Raw genomic sequence first — 19,899 nt, 5'->3', positions numbered from 1 at the left:
TAGCGTAGAAATTTTCTTTATTAATTTGGGACTTAGTTGTAAAAATATCAGTTGTTTTATTTCAGACAAAGTCAAATTGAAGCAATTTTGTAACGTGGTTCCTATGAGTAAACTGAACCAACTCTCTCATTTTTGTTTGTTTTAGGTGGCGTCTTAAAACTAACTAATTAATACTCCCATGTCCACACTTCATATATTTATAATCAAATTCCTACGTCTCTAAACGTCAAAACGGCTCGAATTTGGATAATGAGAAAAAAAAGGATTCAATCCAAAAATCCGCAAAACTTGGTTTCTTGTCCCATACTATTTCTTTTCTTTTCCAACTCTCATTACCATAAAAATACTATAAACAAAACTAAACAATCTCAATTGTTTTTAAATAGTTTATTACTGGATAGCCGACCAAATTCCACTGTAGCACTAAATAAATAAATAAATAATCCAACAGTTGCACAAACTTTGTATATAAAAGGCCCTACTACTTCTGCTAATCATACCCACGAAAAAAGAAAAAACACAATAAAACAATAAAACAAAAAAACAAAAAAACAAAAGAAACACACAATATGGATTCTCTTCTGCAATCCTTGCAACCCTTGCAATCCATGACACCACTCTTGCTCATAATCCCACTCCTATTTCTCCTCCCTCTAATTTTCCGTTTCCGGCGACCACCACCATACCCGCCCGGCCCCAAAGGCCTACCCCTTATTGGAAACATGTTATTGATGGACCAACTAACTCACCGGGGCCTCGCCAAGCTGGCCAAGAAATACGGCGGCATATTCCACCTCCGCCTGGGGTTTTTACACATGGTTGCGATTTCCAACCCTGACGTGGCACGACAAGTACTTCAAGTCCAAGACAACATCTTCTCCAACCGCCCGGCCACCATCGCCATCAGCTACCTCACCTACGACCGCGCTGACATGGCCTTCGCGCACTACGGGCCCTTCTGGCGCCAGATGCGTAAGCTCTGCGTCATGAAGCTCTTTAGTCGCAAACGCGCCGAGTCCTGGGAGTCTGTCAGGGACGAAGTGGACTCGGCGGTTAGGATCGTCACAGTTCATGTTGGTTCGGCTGTAAACATCGGAGAGTTGGTTTTTTCGCTCACGAAAAATATTATTTATCGGGCGGCGTTCGGCACGAGCTCTCAGGAAGGGCAGGATGAGTTTATTGGGATACTACAGGAATTTTCCAAATTGTTTGGAGCTTTTAATATTGCTGATTTTATTCCTAGCCTGGGGTGGGTTGATCCTCAGGGGCTAAACAATAGACTCGCTAAGGCTCGTGAGTCCTTGGATCGGTTCATTGACACCATCATAGATGATCACATGGAGAAGAAGAGGAATGGTAAGGGAGGGAGTGACAGTGAAACGGACATGGTGGATGAGTTGTTGGCTTTTTACAGTGAAGAAGCTAAAGTAAATGAATCTGAAGATAATTTGCAAAGCGCCATCAAACTTACTAGGGATAACATCAAGGCCATCATCATGGTAAATAACTATTACACAATTTCATATCACATATTTATATTATAACCCCACAGGTTGCATGTTTATGTAACCTGTTTTCTTGGACTAAACTTTTGGCTAATTTTTTCTTTTTATCTGATCAGATATATTAATTGCGTATTGAGACTACGAAGATAGAAAGTACATATTATATTATTTTGAAAACTGATTGTTTAAATTGACGATCTGACTAGGTATACAACATGCTGTATATGCAAATTAATAAGCTAATTATATATGCTACGTTCTTTCAGGACGTAATGTTTGGAGGGACGGAGACTGTGGCGTCGGCAATAGAGTGGGCCATGTCGGAGCTGATGAAGAGCCCGGAGGACCTAAAGAGGGTCCAACAAGAACTTGCTGACGTGGTGGGTCTAGACCGTCGACCTGAAGAGACCGACTTCGAGAAGTTGACATACCTAAAATGTGCCCTAAAAGAGACACTAAGACTCCACCCACCAATTCCACTACTCCTCCACGAGACCTCGGAGGACGCTGTAGTAGCCGGCTACCGCATTCCCAAAAGATCGCGTGTGATGATCAACGCGTGGGCCATTGGACGTGACAAGGACTCGTGGGAGGACGCCGAGTCCTTCAAGCCCTCGAGGTTTTTGAAAGAAGGTGTGCCTGACTTTAAGGGGAGTAACTTCGAGTTCATTCCGTTCGGGTCCGGTCGGAGGTCGTGCCCGGGCATGCAACTAGGGTTGTACGCGCTGGAGATGGCGGTGGCACACTTGCTTCATTGTTTTACGTGGGAGTTGCCTGATGGTATGAAACCTAGTGAGCTCGACATGAACGACGTGTTTGGACTCACCGCTCCGAGAGCGAGTCGACTCATCGCCGTACCGAGTAAAAGGGTGGTTTGTCCACTCTGATGGTGATGAAAAAACAGCATTCGACGAGGAGAGATAAACAGTGGTGCAATTTGTTTGGAGTGTAATGATACTGTGAAAACTGCACAGGTAAATTGCAAGCGTTTTTTTATTGTTCTTTTGAAAAACAAAATAATTACAAAGAGACCATGAATAGTTGTGAGGGAATTTTTAATTCTCTCTCTTTGTGTATATACACTCTCTTTTGTTTTGTTTAATATGTATGCAAATTTATCTTTAATTTCCTCTCTTTTTTCCTTTTTGTTTTGTTTTGTTATTATTGTATTGAAATAAAAATATAATGGCTGAGTTACAAAAATTATTTGTCATGGTGGAAAAATTGATGGGCTGCTTATGTTACGATTTCAATTTGTTTTCTGGGTCGGTGGCAATAGTTGAATTATTTTGTTTAAAAATGACTGAAGAAAGATTAAGTAAAATTAGCTCTTGAACAACGGTAGAATAATGTTAAATCATGCTTACGACAGAAGTAGCTCACACTGTCCTCAGCAGTTGTGACAATTGACACTTAATTTGACTGATGCATGTCAATTATATATTTATTTTGTGGTTAAAATTGTTACATAAAAAATAAGAAGAATAAGGCTAGGGAGACTAAATTTATAGATTAAAATTGTAAACTAAATAATATGTCATCAATAAAAAATAATCACGTTTATCAACGTTTAAGTAATAATACAATCATCAACTTCCATGTCATTTAATTTACAAAAATTAGTCTACAAATTTAGTCTTCCTAGCATTACTCAGATTTGAATGATTGTGAAAATGAATTAAGGTTGGTGAGGACTTTGACATAAATCTAAATATAATTAAGAAGGCTCTATGATAGTTCTATTCACACACTCATTGTTACTTTTTTCACACTCTTATTAATTTTTATCTATTGATATTCTTCAATTAATTTATTCTGACGGCCAGAAATCGAAAATAGTATGTGAAAAGTAAAAATTAGTGTGTAAGTAGCACTACCCGTGGCTCTATATATGGTGCCCAAGTCAGATCGATGCATTTTGGTGGCTCCATATATTTGCACGACAAGTGCCCCAGCTAGTGACCATGAACTAGTTGTATACAATTGTGTGTTATCTCTCATCATGTAGAAAAGTTAATTAATTAAAAAAGTTTATAACGACATGCGTACAACTATGTATCGACCGTGGTATAAGACCAGAAGAAGTACTGTATATCATATAACATAGGATAGTTGGCTTGATGGTACATTCCAACCGATATATGTGTGGAGGAAGTGTTGTAAATGCCTTGTTGAGCTGCATCAGCATCTGTGTGCGAGAGAGAGAGTGAATGAATATATTGAGTTTAGGTGGGCAGTGAAAAGTGAAGTGAGGAGGACGTGAGGCCTTTTCCTTGTACTATGAGGATGCGTTTGTTACACCTTCTTGAGGGATTGGCTTAAACTGACTTAACTAGAACTATACTTCTACGTTTGGTATGTTTCTGGACTAGATTAAATGGAACTCGCTCCAACTAACAATCCCTCCACGTTTCGTTAAAGCTCGTTATTTAGTTCGGAGCTTTCGCTTGGTATTAAGCATGACTAAAATGGAAAACGAGGCCGACATCCACTCTGCCTTCTTTCTGCTGCACCGTTACTATGGCCAGGTCGTCGGCGGTGCCTTCTCTTATGTGGCCCAACCTTAGGTGATAGCTGCAGCTCACAGCTGAAGAGGCGCTGCTCTAGGCCAAAATCGCGAGTCGGTGGAGGACCTGGCAATGCTACCGTCGGCGGGCGTTGCTGACGAGAAGCAGATCAAGAGCTTGACGATGAAGGTTGGGAAGATCTGTACAATATTATGCGATTTGATTATTTGGTTGCAGGATGGGGAGATCTGTACATTTTTTATGCGATTTGGTTGCTGACATGATTGAATGAGAAAATTAATTAGTTTTTAAAAGTTAAGATAACTATAAAATAAGTGAGAGAGATGGTGAGATTGTGGAGATAAAAAGGTAAGTGGAGGAGCATGCCGGAGAAATCGAGAAGGGGAAGTTGAGCAGAGTTTGCTGGGAGAAGGATTGCAGTAAGAAATTAATTTTGATAGAAAAGAAATTAAATTTAATAGAAAATAAAATAATTAAATAAAAATTATTATACTTTTTTATTTGTAATCCAACATTACACTAAACGTTTCACTAAATCAATCTAATTAAATTTAGTCCTTGAAGCTAGTCCAGTCCGAAATAATCCGATGCAACAAATGCCACTATGTATATCGATGATCATGAATCAAAATAATGTGTATAAAAAATATATATAAATATGTTGTGATTTAGGGACACGTTTGTGACATATTTTGACACATATTTTTATGAAACTAACTCTGTAATGTATTTTAGAGATCCAACCGTCTATCTTTTATATCTTAATTTTTTTTTATATCTTTTATGTCTTACCTTAAAGATAATATCTACCAAAAATCACCTAAATCTGAAAACATATGACCGTTGATTGAATTTAGTGTCTCATTGTAGAACAATATTTGTCTATTTTTTTTCACTACAAATAAATGTCTTAATAGTCTTGGATTTGCATAATTTTTTACAAGAATGATTTATGAATGATATAATAAAATATAGACAATTGTGATCGTCGAAATACATATAAAATAAACTATACATACTATAAAAATGAGTGTCAAATTCTGTGCCAAAAACATGTTCGTGTATTCTAACTCTCTACGTATGTGTGTGTGAAAGCAGATTGGTATTATGTAAGTAAGAAAGAGAGGGAAAGGGACTCCATGAGATATTTTCCATCCCCAACTACCTTGAATATGGACGACGGAGGAGACAAGGAACATGAAAAAGGAAGCCAATCAGATACAGTAGGAGATATGTGTATCACATATTATGCATATTTTATAAGTAGGGTGGTTTGGTACTCAAGAAATAGGACCCACTGTGCTTGGTTATTTAACTTGAATTGGCTGATGGAGTGGGATTGAATGTAGGTAGATTGTCGGTCCTTCTATTTGGATGTACTTCCTATCCTCTTCTATTTTGTACGATCACGGTTAAATTATGTCATAGATTGGGATTGAATGGAGATAGATTTTCTGCCCTCCTGTTTGGATGCCCTTCTCATCCCCTCCTATTTTGTATGGTCATGGTTAAGCCACTTTAATATTTTATATTAATTTGTTTATAAAGATAATAAGATAAAAATCAGTAGGAATATAAAATATTGATATGGTTTAACCGTGATTGTATAAATAAAAAAAAGGATAAAAATGACACCAAACAGGAGGCAAACAATCTGCCTCCGGATTGAATACCTGTCCAAATTAATTGCATTTGCCAATTTGCCTATCTATTATCTCCATTTGTTTTTTTTTTAACATATTAAATAAGTGGAAAGAAAAGTCTGCGGTTGCTTTGCGTGCACTTACAGCACTCAGATTATATTGATAGAATATAATTCTCTCTCCAAATTTTCATTTCTTCTTGTCTTCTTTTATTTTGACGATTACGATTAAATCATGTGAATAATTTCTATTTATTTCTTTAGAGAAAGAGAAGTGAGGGACAAAGACTTGAAGGGGTACTAATTGAGAAATGAGCATTCTCTCAGAATCCTATAATCGTGTTCATTTATCGTATATCATATGTTTATTTTTTATCAGATACTGTTTATATTTAATTTTAAATAAAAAAATTTATAATAATTTCTAATCGCATAACATACGATGAACGGATACAATTAGAGAATCTATGATATCTTCACAAAAAAATATCGGAAAAAATATCCTCATTCCTAATTGAGGTCAAATTTTGACCTGTACATGTTGATTTGGAGAGAGAGGAGATGACAGTTGACAGCTCAGAGGATGCGCTGTTTGTGGCGAAATGCTTACCCTTAAAAAGTCAAAGTATTTTACTTTTATGTACATTATATGTATGATTTGATATTAACATGATAAACTGTTTTTTTTTTCAACTTACGTGCGACAATACGGTATAGGGTATTGTTTAAATACAATGTTTGATATATAATAATAAAAATGAAATCTCACTAGTGTGACTTTTCCTACCATCCCTTTCGAGGTTATATATTTTATTGTTTCGATATTTATGAGTTCATCAAATATGAGATATGAAATAAATTCATGTCCCATCAACTGATTATAAAGTTATAATGTCTTCATCAATTGGAATTTTTTTTTTTTTTAATTTTAACATAACTCAGGTTCATTGAGGGGAAATTATCGTTTGTAACCAAAATTTAGCATAAAAATTCAAAATTGTCAATTTTTATAAAATATTTTAAATATAGCCAAAATCTCACTTGAATAGATCCAATTGCCATCAAAATTTACACCAAATTACACCTTAAAAGCCAAAACCCTTTTTAAATCTTGTGTCATTGTTGATTAGGTTTCGGGAGTGGTTGGAAATGCATGAATGTATATTAGTTGCAGCCATTGTTGAACAAGTGAGACATCATGAAGTATGTTAGCTGCACCATTACGAAGATGGAAACGCATTCTACTTGTCAACCATAAGTCTAAAATTCGAACAATTCTATCATAAGTATAAAATTCGAAGAATAAATTAGATTATTAGATCCAGCCAAATTCTAGCCCAATAATAAAAAACCCATCTAATCCCTTTATTATTGGGCCAAATTTGGACTAAGGCCTATACCAGGCTACCAGCTCAAAATCCTGTGAGTAAAATGTGTTGACCCAGCCAAACCCAACCCATCACTTACTGAAATTTAAGAATAGTATTGTGTCGATTTCGTCCTGTCCATTATCAAATTTTCCCTTTGAACTTTGATTTTAACTAGAGGTAGTCCTATTCACATATCAATTTTACTTTTTGCACATCTTTCTCAATTTTCAGTTATCGGGTCAAATCAATTAAAGAGCAATTAACAAAAATGCGCGAGAAGTAAAAATAAATGTGAATAACACTATCCTGTAACTAGTATCCCCCTACACTATTGCATATAACCAATTTTTCCCTCCATGGTTGTTCACATTTCATTTAAATTTTATTTAAAACATCCAATTTTAAAAGAAGAGTAACAAATAACAAACAACATTTAATGACCGACATCCAACACGTGGCTCTTCTAAAATGTAAAACTGAATGCAAGGTTACAAAACACGACACTAGGGGGAAATTGACAATTTATAATAGTTCAAGAAGAAAATTGCCAAACTAAATGTTAAGCGGGAAAATCGGCAGTAGGGTACAAGTCCAATGGAAAATTGACAAACGAAACTACTCAATACATCAGATCCTTTACCAACAAATACTGAGAGGAAAAAAAAAAAAAAGGGGACAATAAGTTGAGTTTTACGTAATTGAATTCTTCCTTGGATCCCACTTACAATGTAACGACTACGCCTTATCTTTCACATCTTCATCACATTTCTTAAAATTACAACAGCTTGAAAAGAATGGACCATTTCCCAGTTTTCCCCTATTGGGATTTGTCGTCGTTATATCCATAGAACAAGTTTACATCAAGATACGGAGTACAGCAAGACCGACAGCAGATATCGAAACAAGAGTACCTATGCAGTATTTTATGACATCGTATTTTGCTGCTTCCACCTGAGCCCTTAAAGCATGAATTTCCTGATAGTAATATGTAAGTAAGCGTTAGTGAAAGGACTGTGCGGTGCGCTCCTAGTTCTACTTGAAAAAGTAGTCACCCAATTCTTACCCGATCAAGTTTGTTAGTGAGGTTATTTGTTTCAGCATTCTGATTGGATAGCTCTTCTCGTATCCTCCTGCATTTATCAACCATATGAATGAACAAAGAGAGCGAATATCATGACTCAAACAGAGGTTTTGACGAACTCAGAGAATACTATGCATTATTTAACGTATTCACTTACCCTCTTTCCAGGTTCAAGTCCAACCGCTGTCCTGCGGTAACTTTGTCGATTTCATACCTGCATCACAATGAAAACATTCGCACTGTAATGATGATTATAGAAGCAAACACAAATTCACATAGAAACAGACAGAAAATGACGGTAAAGTAACTCCATTAATCAGACCTCAATTCACTGCGCATCTTCTCTATATCATTCCGAAGTTTTTCAGTCTCGTGTTGCAACAAAGAAAAATGGTGTCCCTGCATAACATATTTTTTTCAGAGAACCAATGGCACTATCCCAGGAACTAATAAACATTTATTTTTCTTTGCAATGATTGTTTAGGGAACATTGAGGTCCAGCCTCGTTAGAAAAGTCTTCAAGGAACTTTTAAACAGAGACCTTAATGACGTCAAGGTCACTTCGAAAAACACCATAACTATCTTTCTTGTGATAAAGAAAGGGAGAGAGATAAAGACATGGTTGTCAACCTTGAAAAATGTAATCACAGTAACAACTACGGAATTCATATTCCGGACCAATTATGCTGCTGAAATAAAATAAATTCAGCTCCAAAAAAATGTAGAAATATAGATAATTCAAATCCATTCTAATAAACTGAAAAAATGTCAATGTCATAAAACATTGGTTCCAAATGGTTGTTTGATTTCATTCCAGTGCCCATATATGCTGGAACCTATGAATTGAGAATAACCTTTTTGATCATGTAGGAGGTTATAAGATGAAATGTCGACCACAGTAACTAAACGTATGGCTGAAATCCTAAATGTTTGGCTGCCAGTCAGATCCCCAGTCAGAAGCACACCCCACCATGCAACAGCCACTCAGAAAATGGAGACATCATATTTTAGGTACATGAACACTACTAAACATCCGAAAGAAGGTAGTTGATGTCCACAATATATATGATCCACGCCAGGATGGGGTCCAATCATTTATCATAATGCCGTCATACGCATACAAAAAGGGTGGGGGGCTCAGGGCATATTTCATGTCTACGGATGTTAACAGGAGCTTGGAGACAACATCATCATTCAAAACCCAAAATGCAGTCCCATTAGCATATCGTCAATAATTTGGAAATCATTTATACACAAGACAAACACAAATAAAGACCAAGCTTAATCCAGAAATTCCAATCAGTGTATGTTTGCAAGCACAACAGTAACAAGATTTGAAACGGCAACTAGAACAGAATCATCCAAATATCAACATAACCAAGAAGAAAAAGCTACAACTAAATACAAACCACGATCTCATAGTATTGGTAATGACTAACGGAAAGAGCTAGTAAGTACCTGCGCACTTTGAATTTCGGATTTGAATTTGGACAAGTTGGATTCTTGGATCATCTCCGTCTATAAACAATTACGCAAAACATAAGTTTAGATACAAGCATCATGATTTGTTGAACGACAACATACACAGACGCAATCAGTAAACGGGGAAATTAGAGTAAACATGAAAACTCCTTACTTTCTGCATCTCTCCTTTTGTAACAAATGAATGAGACACATTTTCCAAGCTGTCATTCAAAACTTCAGTAATGGCAGCAGTTATCGCCTCCGCGTGCTTCGAGGGGACGCCTTGTCCCTCTAATCTCCTAACCTAAACACAATGCAGCACATAATTACCAACAACTGCAAACACAATGCAGCACTGCAACTTCTCTAATCTCACCGTAATTTTTCATCATTTGACTTTTCACAATCATGCCATTTTCAAAAATTCAAATTATCATTTCTCAAGAGAAAGCGATTCGATTACTCACCAGAGCTAATGTATCGACGAGAAACAACCGCTTTCCATTTGATTTGACTAGCTGAGAAGTCAGCCTGCAATCCAAATGCCTGTACTCCACCGACGGAGACACCGTTCTCGAAGCACCACCGGGCCCTCCGAAACCGGATAATCCGATCCCGGACCCGGTCCCCAATTGGGCGACCCGTCTAGAAGCCGCAGCAGCGGCCATTCGAATTCGATTTCCGCACCTGATTCCTCAATGCTAATCTCGATCTCAATCCCTCAATCGATTCCGAATCAAAACCTTCAATCGGTTGCCTGCCGAGAAAACGATAGGATTACAGTTACAATTTGAAAATCCAATCCGATCCAGTACCTATCCGTATCCGGAAAGTTACGAGCCGGAGAGCTAGGAGCAATACATGCTAATTTCCCCACTGGGAGATCCTGGAGGACTGGATAGGATTGTTGTCCCCTGTCCGTCTCGAGATTCGCGAAATATAAAAGATGGAGGGTACCGGGAGATCCTGTTTATTTCGCGGTTTGCTGCTTCCTTTGGTTAAATTAGCCTGTGTGCCAAATTGGAAGAAATCCAACAGGGAAAGAGTTTCCAAATTTTGTCTTACTCCTTCGAGGAATTCAATTTCGACGGGTTACGGCTAATGTCGTGACAGATGCTTTTGGCTTCATATGAGCGTTCATAGATTCTAATCAAGTTTCGGAGCACGTGCGTTATCAGTTGTTTCAATGTTTAATTTTGATCGTTTTGCATAAAATCGCTTATACAGAAGAATACTTGAAGCGCTTCTCTTTATAAGTGATTTTGGGCTCCCCGAAATAGGCCCTAATTGTCTCAAGGCACATAGGTTTCTCTTATTAATCTACTCGCATAATATGAACTAGGAAAATCTTGTATACAACCGATGAATATAACACTTCTCTTACACTAATACGCTCACATGTTAGTCACGCGACCAGTTCTACGATGGGAAAGTTATCTACAAGGGTTATATACAAGAATCGTAACGTAAAAGTACGGTAAACGATTGTCATGTAGCAAATATGGAATCAACCTGACTCGAAGACGAATATAGCAGATATGGAATCAAACCGAATCCTGCTTCTCGAGTTATTTGTTCATTCGTCTGGTTTTTTCAACAAGCAATCTTACTTTGGTCGCCCTCTGTACGAGTACAGAAACTCGTAGATACTTCCTTTTACGTACTTCCCAACTCTACGTATGTTCTTAGTCACCCCTGATGCAACAAGATCTGCGTTTCTTGTAAACCTATACATTCATTAACAAACCCCAGATAACCCATTACGAATAAGGCATAACGTTTCAGAAAACTAGGATTCCATAATTGTCACTTGAATAGTCTAATCTTATGCTTGCCTGTTGAAGAAGAGACTTCCGGCTGACTGAGTCGGTTGCTGCCTCTGAGTCTGAGGGACTTCATGATCATCTAAAAGGTAATCACAGGCGATAAATAAAGCGACAACAAATGTTTAATGTAACATTTGACCTTAACTTAAGTGCACAAGTACTTTTCGAAATCATTTCTAGAAACCAAACACTAGTTTATACATCATTTCTAACCAATGTCAAAATCTATTCAACCAAAGTAACTTACGCGACCTCATTATCAGCGTGCCAGTTTTGCAGGAAACGTCTTGACTACATTGGAGGCAAACTATTGTAGGCAAAACCTAGAAAGAGAGATACAAGGGAAAAAAGGCGGGTAAACAAAAATTCAATTCCTTACCCCGTTTGTGATGGACATGGGCAGAAACAGGAGCGGCAGCAGGTGTCTTTTGAACCTTTCTTTTGCCAACCAAAAGCTGCAGTAACCCATGTCAGTCAGAATGCTTGGCTAAACAAAGATTAATGTAGGGAGAAGCACTTTATGTAGAAATTTCATGTGTCGAGAAAGTCAGCTTCTGCATAGACTTAATTACTTCTAGTTTTCTAAGCACCAAACGCATTGATCCAACTCCAAATTGCACCAGAAGCTCACATGTCACATCCTCTAATGAATGGTTCATAGCTTGTTATCATGCAATGTATTTAGATCTTGTATAGCACGATCTGATGAGAGCTCACTGTTCAAGGGCTTGTTTGGATTAGGTTTCATAATTCACTATATTTAAGGTATGTTAAAGAATCAATGAAAAAATTGCGTCCAACTTTTTGAAGATAGAAGATGGATAACCCATCAAGGAAACTTATCCCTTGCTATCACCCCAAAATTGTAGGATTACAAGGATAACCTCCTCCATGTCTACTCCCCTCAAAATGAAAAATCATTCACCTCGATTGTCAAGTGAATTATAAGAGTTATCCATTCCAGTCCCGTCCTAGGCATCAAATGAGCCCTAAATGGCTAAAAGTAAAAGCTAATCCAATTAATATAAAAGAAACACGAAAAACGACATGCAAGCTCCATGTATTGAAGAAATCAGTTAAGGTCAATTGCCCACATCTCATATTAGCACATAATACAATGTTTTACTCTCTGTGTTTTTATGTGAGGGCTTAGGAGAGAGGAGAGATATTTAACCTTGAGACCGTAGCAAACGGGCAATTCTGATTGTTCCTCGGAATGGTCTTTCGTAATTCGATCCAAATACACAGAGTAACCAGCACAAGCATAACGAAATTCAGTAAGATGTCGATCATCTTTAGAAGCTTTCATTTCAGTTTCTGCAACTATTGACTGAGGCACTGGTCACCAAAATCTGCATATTAGCAGCTAGTCCAATAAAACAACTACTGAATTTTGAATGTCTATATTTTTGTATTATGTAAAACCAAGTACAAGGAAAGCTCATATAAATGAGTGGAAGAAAGGAAAAGAAACAGAAGCCGAAAACAGCAAAGCAGAAAGAAAGGAAAAGTAAAGTAGAAAACACGGAAAAGTAAAGGTGAGAAAACATGGAAAAGTAAAGCAGAAAACATGGAAAAGAAAAGGTGACAACTATGACAGCCAATGTACCATACATACACCCATGCTTTCTTCCAATACTCCCCCTCAAGCTGGATCAAAGGGATTAATTGATCCAAGCTTGAACAAAAGACGTTGAAAATCAGCAGAGGGTAATCCTTTTGTGAAAATATCCGCAAGTTGATCATGACTGCGCGTGTAGTGAGTGTCGATCACCTTGGACTGAACTTGATTTCTGACGTAGTGACAATCAACTTCAATATGTTTAGTTCGCTCATGGAATACAGGATTCGATGCAATGTGCATCGCGGCCTGATTATCACAGTGTAGGGACATGGGTTGTTGATGAGGAAAACCTAAAGTCAACAGAAGGCTTTTGAGCCAAATAAGTTCACAAGCAATGGACGACATAGCACGATACTCTGCCTCTGCACTAGACCGTGCAACAACACTTTGTTTCTTGCTTTTCCAGGTAACTAGGTTGCCTCCCACAAACGTACAAAACCCAGTGGTAGACTTGCGATCGAGAGAATTGTCTGCCCAGTCAGCATCGGTATAGCCTGAGATCTGAGTGTGACTATTGTTGCGCATAAGAATTCCTCTACCAATGGAACCCTTAAGATAACGTAGTACACGATGAACAATCTTCAAATGATCCATGCTTGGAGAGTGCATAAACTGGCTAACAATGCTGACAGCATATGATATATCAGAACGTGTGATAGTCAGATAAATGAGTTTGCCAACCATTCTTTGATAGTAACTTAAATTGGGAACTGGATCACCGTGAGTTTTTAGCTTCAAGTTGCTATCCAAGGGGGTACGAGCAGGCTTGCAATCTGTCATTATTGCTTCGTGAAGAAGATCCATGACATACTTGCGTTGGTTGAGGAAGAAACCCTTGTGAGAGTGTGCCATCTCGATGCCCAGAAAGTATTTGAGAGTGCCAAGATCCTTGATAGCAAACTTGTTGTTGAGATACTGTTTAAGAACATTAATCTCTGACATATTATCACCTGTCACAATTAGATCATCAACATAAATGAGCACAACTAGTTTACCCACTAAGTTGGAACGAACAAATAGGGAAGAATCCGCAATACTTCGACAAAAACCAACCCTTTCCAGAACATGACTGAGCTTGGCATACCATGCACGTGGACTTTGCTTGAGACCATAACTGGATTTATGAAGTTTGCACACCATTTCTGGATTGTTTGATTGAGGATGACCTGGGGGTAGCTTCATGTAAACCTCTTCTTCAAGTTCACCATGCAGGAAAGCATTTTTAACATCCATTTGAAAGAGAGGCCATGCATTGTTAATTGCAACCGACAACAATACTCTAACAGTGTTCATTTTTGCCACCGGAGCAAATGTCTCTTTATAATCGACGCCATAGGTTTGTGTAAAACCTCGAGCAACCAAACGAGCCTTATTCCTTTCGATCAAAGAATGGTTGGCAAACTCATTTATCTGACTATCACACGTCCTGATATATCATATGCTGTCAGCATTGTTAGCCAGTTTATTCACTCTCCAAGCATGGATCATTTGAAGATTGTTCATCGTGTACTACGTTATCTTAAGGGTTCCATTGGTAGAGGAATTCTTATGCGCAACAATAGTCACACTCAGATCTCAGGCTATACCGATGTTGACTGGGCAGGCAATTCTCTCGATCGCAAGTCTACCACTGGATTTTGTACGTTTGTGGGAGGCAACCTAGTTACCTGGAAAAGCAAGAAACAAAGTGTTGTTGCACGCTCTAGTGCAGAGGCAGAGTATCGTGCTATGGCGTCCACTGCTTGTGAACTTATTTGGCTCAAAAGCCTTCTGTTGACTTTAGGTTTTCCTCATCAACAACCCATGTCCCTACACTGTGATAATCAGGCCGCGATGCACATTGCATCGAATCCTGTATTCCATGAGCGAACTAAACATATTGAAGTTGATTGTCACTACGTCAGAAATCAAGTTCAGTCCAAGGTGATCGACACTCACTACACGCGCAGTCATGATCAACTTGCGGATATTTTCACAAAAGGATTACCCTCTGCTGATTTTCAACGTCTTTTGTTCAAGCTTGGATCAATTAATCCCTTTGATCCAGCTTGAAGAGGAGTATTGGAAAAAAGCATGGGTGTATGTATGGTACATTGGCTGTCATAGTTGTCACCTTTTCTTTTCCATGTTTTCTGCTTTACTTTTCCATGTTTTCTTACCTTTACTTTTCCATGTTTTCTGCTTTACTTTTCCTTTCTTTCTGCTTTGCTGTTTTCGGCTTCTGTTTCTTTTCCTTTCTTCCGCTCATTTATATGAACTTTCCTTGTACTTGGTTTTACATAATACAAAAATATAGACATTCAAAATTCAATATATTGGAAGAAAGCATGAGTGTATGTATGGTACATTGGCTGTCATAGTTGTCACCTTTTCTTTTCCATATTTTCTGCTTTACTTTTCCATGTTTTCTGCTTTACTTTTCCTTTCTTTCTGCTTTGCTGTCTTCTGCTTCTGTTTCTTTTCCTTTCTTCCGCTCATTTATATGAGTTTTCCTTATACTTGGTTTTACATAATACAAAAATATAGACATTCAAAATTCAATATGGTATCAGAGCAGTGACCCTAACCGGCCTGTCTCTGTGGTGTTCTCTTGAGAGATTTGTGAGCTTCTTGTGTTTCAATCATGGCTGAAGAAAGCTTAGTAAATTTGGAAGGAGACGGCTTTCATGCTACTCCACCATCACCACACTCAGATATTGATATCAACCCAAATCAACGTCTTAGTTTTGTCTTGCTAAATGAGTTTAACTATCTTCCATGGGAGAGAGCAGTTTCTCTTGCTCTGGGAAGACGATCAAAGCTTGGTTATGTTAATGGTGCTATTCCAATGCCTGAAACTACCTCACCGGAGTATGATGCTTGGCTATGCAAAGACCAGTTGGTCATGTCGTGGCTACTCAATTCCATGGATTGTAAGATTGCAGAAATTTTTAGCTATGCTGAATCCTCCATGACTCTTTGGAAAAATCTCAAGGAAATGTATGGAAATCAGAACAATGCGGCTAGAGTGTTTCAGTTAAAGAAGGACATTGCTGGTTTGCAACAGGAAGGGAAGCCATTTGTGCAACATCTTGGAAAGCTGACCACTATGTGAAATGAGCTGAATGTGTATCGACCACACACCATCGACGCTGCTGTGCTAACTAAAAGAGCCGAGGAAGACAAAATATTCCAACTCCTAGCAAGCCTGAGCCCTGAATTCGAAGATCTTCGAAGCCATATCCTCATGAATCCCGACCTGCCTTCTTTTTCAAGTGTGTGTGCCACAATTCAAAGAGAAGAGGTTCGAAGGAAAGTCATGACCTTGGACATGAAGGCAAATATACCAGAAGCTAGGGCTTACTTCTCTAACCAAAAACTTGGTGAGGAGAGAAGCTACAAAGGAAAGAAAACTGGCTTAAAATGTAGCCATTGTGATGCTGGTGGGCACTCAAGAGACCGATGCTGGATTCTTCATCCAGAGTTAAAACCAAAGTTTTCTAGGGATAACAAAGGTGTCTCGAAAGGCTCGTACAACCCTTCTTACAAGGCAAATCATGTTGCCACAACTTCTTCTGATGGAGTACTGAAGTTCACCACTAATCCAGCTGCATTGATCAACGAGTTTGCTATGTTTCTTCACAAGAAACAAGGTCTTGGAGATAGTGAAGGACCACTAAATCAGTGTGACAACAATCAAACTGCACTACTATGACAGTTTGCTGGCTTCCTGGCTGGAAATGAAGGCGTGGTACAAAGGGACATCCCAGGTATCTTACACTCCTTCTCAACTACTCTCAACATTGGTAATGTGCATGATTATTGGATTATAGATTCTGGAGCCACTGATCATATGACTAACAAGTCTACAAACTTGCATAAATTTGAAAAATTTTCTATTCCATCTCAAGTGTCAGTTGCCAATGGAAAAAATGCTATGGTTGTGGGAAAAGGAAAAATACATTTGATCTCAAGTGATGTCGAGTTTGAGGCTCTTTATGTTCCCTCATTCCCTTTTGAACTTTTATCTGTTAGCAAGATCACAAACTCATTAAATTGTCTTGCCATTTTCTCTCCCAAAAATGTGATCTTTCAGGATGTAGTCACCAAGAAGACGATTGGTGAAGGATTTTTCTTAAATGGTCTCTACTATCTTTCCAAGCATATTCAAGTTCCCAAGGTTTTTCAAGTCACTTCAAGCTTAGCTCAAGAACAACTTTGGCACCAACGTCTAGCACATCCTTCTGAAAAAATTCTATCCACCTTGTTCCCAAATATGTGCACAGTTACAAGTCCTTGTGATGTTTGTCATTTTTTTAAGTTTACTAGATTACCATTTACTTCCTCTTTGTCTAGGGCTAGTAACCCTTTTGAAATCATGCATTCCGATGTTTGGGGACCAACTATAGAGTCTTTTGATGAATACAAATATTTTGTAACTTTTGTGGATGATTTCACAAGGATTACTTGGTTGTATCTTTTGAAATTTAAAAGTGAAGTGATGGAAGTTTTTCAAGATTTTCATAGACTTGTGGCCACCCAATTTGCTTCAAAAATTCATATTTTACGATCAGATAACGGCACAGAATATATGTCTCATAACATGTCACACTACTTGAGCACGCATGGTATATTACACCAAACAAGCTGTGTTGGAACACCTCAACAAAATGGGGTGGCCGAGAGGAAGAATAGAGATCTACTTGAGAAGACTAGAGCTCTTATGTTTCACATGAATGTGCCTAAGAAGTTTTGGTCTCAAGGAGTCCTTACTGCGGCATATCTCATCAATAGATTGCCTAGTAAAGTGTTGAATTTTAAATCACCTTATGAGGTCTTAAAAAATAGAAAGATCAACTTTTCCCATTTGAGAGTCTTTGAGTGTACATGCTTTGTTCACATTCAAACTCAAAATCGTGACAAGCTAGACCCAATGGCTGCTAAATGTGTCTTTCTAGGTTATTCATCTACCCAAAAAGGTTACAAGTGCTATAATTCAACAACTAGAAAAATGGTTGTTTCAAGGGATGTTAAATTTGAAGAACATGTTCCTTACTTCTCACAATCACTGGATTACTCTAGACAAGGGGAGCATTTGATGGACTTATTTCCTTTTCCATATCCAAACGGAGAAGATGCAACATGCACTCCTAGTGATCATGTGCCGGATGATGTTAACCTTCACTCGGTGGAACATCTTGAAGATGAAAACCCTTCCTCATCGGAGATTCACAATGCATCCTCCAGTGATCCTTCCAACCATGATGTTGTTCAAATACCTGTAGTTCAATCTCCTACAGTTCGTCGCAATCCTGCACGAGAGAGGAAACTTCCATCCAAGTTGCATGATTATGTGACCTACATTGCCAGGTATCCCGTGACTGATGTTATTGATTATAGCAAAGTCTCATCTTCTTTTGCTACATTCCTAAGTGCCATTAAAGAAGCTCGAGAACCTCAAAGTTTTCAAGAAGCCAATCTTCACAGTGAGTGGAGAAATTCTATGGCAGAGGAGCTTCAAGCCCTCCATGAAAAAAACACATGGTATCAGAGCCAGGGGACGGGCCCGTACTGCCACGTGATTGGATGGGTCCGCATTGGCCCCGCGTGATTGTCCACGTAGGCCAAAGATGCCACGTGTTTGGGTGGGTCCCATTGGCCCCGCGTGATTGGGTGAGTCCCGACATGGCTTCACGTGGTTGCCGATGTGTGGAAATTCACGTGTGACCCATAAGTGGGGTCTCACGTGCGGGGGAGTGTTGGAACCCCCAGTCCCACATCGGACAGAGGGAGAAGAGAAGAGTGCTTTAAATAGAAATACCCCTCTCTAATTAACACCGAGGCCTTTTGTGATAAAACCCCACACCTGAGGATTGTACAGGTGGTTAAGTGGGGACAGTATCGATGTTGTTGGAGTGGGCCCTCGGCCCGTCGACCTGAAAATTTCCACAACAACGATAGAACGAATTTCAACTGACAAAAAGAACAAAGAACACCAAACCAACAATCTCAACTACAAAAAAAGGCGGTTCAAAAATCTAAATCGCAAAAATGGCGAAGAAAGATAAACCCTTTATAGGAAAATATAAGCAGATTGCAGCTCACAGGTGATGACTTTGGTTAATTTCCCAAGCAAAATTATCATCATTAATCTCAAATTTAAGGCGAAATGCTAAAACGATAAAAAGAGAAAAACTTTTGTAATAAACTCAAGCCAATACAAACCAGAACTCAGAAATTGAAACCCTAGAATTCAAAATTCAAAAGAAAGACTACCAAAAGTTCCGCAATTAGTAAGATTTCTGGTAATAAAATTGGTCCGTTGGTGAAGAACTAACGTTTTCTTATAAAAATTTTATCGGGAACCAAACAGAAAATAGCGAAGAGGAGAGAAAAAGGGAAAGAGGAGACCTTCGGGGATGGCGCGAGGAATGCCGACGCAGAGAGGATTGTAAGCCTTAGATTTGAGGGCGGAGGAATAATAGAGTGTTCCTTTGCATGATCTGCCTTTTTTGGAGGCTTTTGATTGGTCCGGGAGCTCGTCTTTGCCGCCGTTGTTCGTATCCATGGCGGCCCTCGTCGTCGTCGTCGTCACTGTGTCATCTGTGACTGTCTTTTTCTCATTGTGTCGCGGTCGCTGTCTCGTTTGTCATTTCGCTCGGGTGGCCTCACGCATGGTTTTAACTCGCACGGAATGCTCTCTGGAGGCAGATTCTCTGCGCTCTTATGTGATCACGGTTAAACTACGTCAATATTTTATACAAGATAGAAATAGTAATATAAAATATTGACGTGATTTAACCATAACTATACAAAACAGGATAGCATGGAAGTAGGAGGGCAGATAATCTGCCTCCATGCTCTCTTCTCCCGCTTACAA

The 19,899-nt window shown here is 38.6% G+C and overlaps 2 protein-coding genes across 7 annotated transcripts; one reads left to right on the top strand and one right to left on the bottom strand.

The window, feature by feature from the left end:
- Positions 1 to 408: 408 nt before the first annotated feature.
- LOC137714540 (cytochrome P450 84A1-like) lies at positions 409 to 2,691 on the top strand. The gene is made up of 2 exons (XM_068453737.1): positions 409 to 1,499; positions 1,772 to 2,691. The coding sequence occupies exons 1-2, from the start codon at positions 570 to 572 to the stop codon at positions 2,390 to 2,392; spliced, it is 1,551 nt and encodes a 516-aa protein (XP_068309838.1). The 5' UTR covers positions 409 to 569; the 3' UTR covers positions 2,393 to 2,691.
- Positions 2,692 to 7,680: 4,989 nt separating this feature from the next.
- LOC137746475 (protein FMP32, mitochondrial-like) lies at positions 7,681 to 19,734 on the bottom strand. Of its 6 annotated transcripts, none has more exons than XM_068486523.1 (12): positions 19,431 to 19,698; positions 12,591 to 12,754; positions 11,796 to 11,871; positions 11,426 to 11,495; positions 11,103 to 11,317; positions 10,058 to 10,347; positions 9,763 to 9,894; positions 9,585 to 9,644; positions 8,449 to 8,525; positions 8,284 to 8,340; positions 8,109 to 8,175; positions 7,681 to 8,020 (listed from the first exon to the last, which is right to left on the bottom strand). In XM_068486523.1, exons 6-12 carry the CDS (start codon positions 10,256 to 10,258, stop codon positions 7,901 to 7,903), a joined length of 714 nt encoding a protein of 237 aa, XP_068342624.1. In that variant the 5' UTR covers positions 10,259 to 10,347; positions 11,103 to 11,317; positions 11,426 to 11,495; positions 11,796 to 11,871; positions 12,591 to 12,754; positions 19,431 to 19,698; the 3' UTR covers positions 7,681 to 7,900. The 6 variants fall into 6 exon arrangements, with proteins under 6 accessions (XP_068342624.1, XP_068342606.1, XP_068342597.1 ...); XM_068486505.1 differs by having other exon boundaries at positions 10,452 to 11,317; positions 19,431 to 19,696; XM_068486496.1 differs by having other exon boundaries at positions 10,058 to 11,317; positions 12,591 to 12,768; positions 19,431 to 19,697.
- Positions 19,735 to 19,899: the final 165 nt, after the last annotated feature.

Source organism: Pyrus communis, chromosome 1, assembly GCF_963583255.1.
Source record: "Pyrus communis chromosome 1, drPyrComm1.1, whole genome shotgun sequence".
Taxonomy (NCBI): domain Eukaryota; kingdom Viridiplantae; phylum Streptophyta; class Magnoliopsida; order Rosales; family Rosaceae; genus Pyrus; species Pyrus communis.
The sequence above is the reverse complement of the archived record's forward strand: the minus strand, read 5'-3'. Positions and strand labels throughout refer to the sequence as shown.

Excerpts from the sequence above, each read along its gene's own strand:
- LOC137714540 (XM_068453737.1), top strand. The coding sequence starts at position 570 with ATGGATTCTCTTCTGCAATCCTTGCAACCCTTGCAATCCATGACACCA. Across the intron at positions 1,500-1,771 it reads ACATCAAGGCCATCATCATG|GACGTAATGTTTGGAGGGAC; the intron begins GTAAATAACTAT and ends ACGTTCTTTCAG.
- LOC137746475 (XM_068486523.1), bottom strand. The coding sequence starts at position 10,258 with ATGGCCGCTGCTGCGGCTTCTAGACGGGTCGCCCAATTGGGGACCGGG. Across the intron at positions 8,526-9,584 it reads CCGAAATTCAAAGTGCGCAG|GGACACCATTTTTCTTTGTT; the intron begins GTACTTACTAGC and ends TATGTTATGCAG. Across the intron at positions 8,021-8,108 it reads TCACTAACAAACTTGATCGG|GAAATTCATGCTTTAAGGGC; the intron begins GTAAGAATTGGG and ends TATTACTATCAG.